Source organism: Python bivittatus, unplaced genomic scaffold (genome assembly GCF_059951505.1).
Source record: "Python bivittatus isolate LINGU-HERP-01145 unplaced genomic scaffold, Pbiv_v1 ctg000980_np1212, whole genome shotgun sequence".
In the NCBI taxonomy this organism is placed as follows: Eukaryota; Metazoa; Chordata; class Lepidosauria; order Squamata; family Pythonidae; genus Python; species Python bivittatus.
Window position 1 is genome coordinate 56049771 of NW_028277125.1, and position 1677 is coordinate 56051447.

The 1677-nt window shown below is 42.0% G+C and overlaps 1 protein-coding gene across 1 annotated transcript; it reads right to left on the reverse strand.

Moving 5' to 3' along the window:
* Nucleotides 1-320: 320 nt before the first annotated feature.
* LOC103059079 (prolactin-releasing peptide receptor-like) lies at nucleotides 321-1373 on the reverse strand. The gene has a single exon (XM_007426941.2). It carries the CDS (start codon nucleotides 1371-1373, stop codon nucleotides 321-323), a length of 1053 nt encoding a protein of 350 aa, XP_007427003.1.
* Nucleotides 1374-1677: the final 304 nt, after the last annotated feature.

Here is a 1677-nt window from a genome sequence, read left to right on the forward strand (position 1 = left end):
ATATTTGCAAAATTTTCAGTAAAACATTCACAACCATTGTAATGAAGCAGAACGTTTTTATACATCAAGGAAAGAACAATTCCTACTGCCACAGACTATCACTGATACCAAAAATGAATTTTATTAAAAATGCATTTTAATCCCAGTTGCTCTCTCTGCCAGGTTTTCATATGCATATGTTCCTGGTAGCTTGTGTGGTCGTTTTTATACAGAGGCAGGGTTGGGCTGTTATTTTCAACACAGAAATGCTGCTATTTTCAACATGGAGTCATTAAACTGTAGAGACACTTATCTGTCACAAGACCAGGTGCACTTGTGGATCAGATCACAACACTTACAGTCACACTTTGCCCAGAAGGAGCTACTCTCCTGGGCCAGGAAAGTAATTTTTTAAGCTCTTCCCTAAAGCTATCATGGAGCCAGGCATATATAAAGGGGTTATAGCAGGCGGAACTCATAGCAAACCAATGGCAAACCAGTTGGATAATGCTGAAATAATAAGCATCGATTGCATTTATGTTAACGTCCCGAATAAAGTTGAAGGCATGAAGGGGAAGCCAGCAAACTCCAAAGACCACCACTACCATGACCAACAAGCAGAATGTCCTCTTCCGCCGAGCTCTGTCCCAGTCTGCCTGGTTTTTAGTGACACTCCCGGGCATCACCCTATTTTTTAGTTTGAGAGAGATCTTAATATAGGAAATGAGGATGGCCAGCAAAGGAAAAAAATAAGTAATGAGCAGCAGGCACAAAGCATAGGTTTGCCTTTGGTGCTCTTGCTCCCCCCAGAACTCCTCACACAGGATGACTCTCTGCTGATCCAGCTCCACATAGTAGGTGTGTGCCATAGCTGGCAATGCTAAGCAGCAGGACAAAATCCAGATAAAGATAATCATGTAAGCACTCAGCTGAAGGGAGACACGGCGTCGCAGAGGGTGTATAATGACAATGTACCGGTCAACTGCAATGGTGACCAAGGTGAAGATAGAAACATAGACAGTGACTGGCTGCATGAAGTAGACAAAATAGCACATTGCGCTGCCAAAGATCCAGCCCCGTGGCTCAAAAACATAGGCGAGAGTAAGTGGGACACATGTAGTGCACATTGCCACATCTGAAAGGGCTAGGTTCCCAATGAGGAAGTTGGTGACATTGTGCATCTTCTTGACATGCAGAATGACATGGACCAGGAGGCAGTTCCCTACTATCCCAATAATGACCACACCTGTGTACAGTAGGATGATCAGCAATTTGAGTCTCTGCACCAGCTGCAAACCTTGGAAAAATATATTGGTCCCATTTGTAGCAGCGTTGAGAGCTACTGCACTGGTGTTTGTAGGAATGATGATAGAACCTTCAAAGGATGCGTGCATTTTGGCCTGTAAGATAATAAACAGTAGTTGTAAGTATGTTCTTTGGGCACGGTCCACTTACTATAATTGTGGATTAATATCTCTAACTTGTATCTCATTTACCTTTACAGTCCCCAAATCTGCTACCTCATCTTATAAAATACTTATTTTCAATGTCAGGAAAGGTACACACACAAAAACACACACACACATTTTATTTTAATGATTTGGTTACTCTTTTTACTGTTTGGTTTTTCTCTTTAGGAGAGCAAAAGAAGAAGGGCCACAAAGAATTGTGAGTCAGAAAATGGTAAAGGGAAAATAT

Excerpts from the sequence above, each read along its gene's own strand:
- LOC103059079 (XM_007426941.2), bottom strand. The coding sequence starts at position 1,373 with ATGCACGCATCCTTTGAAGGTTCTATCATCATTCCTACAAACACCAGT.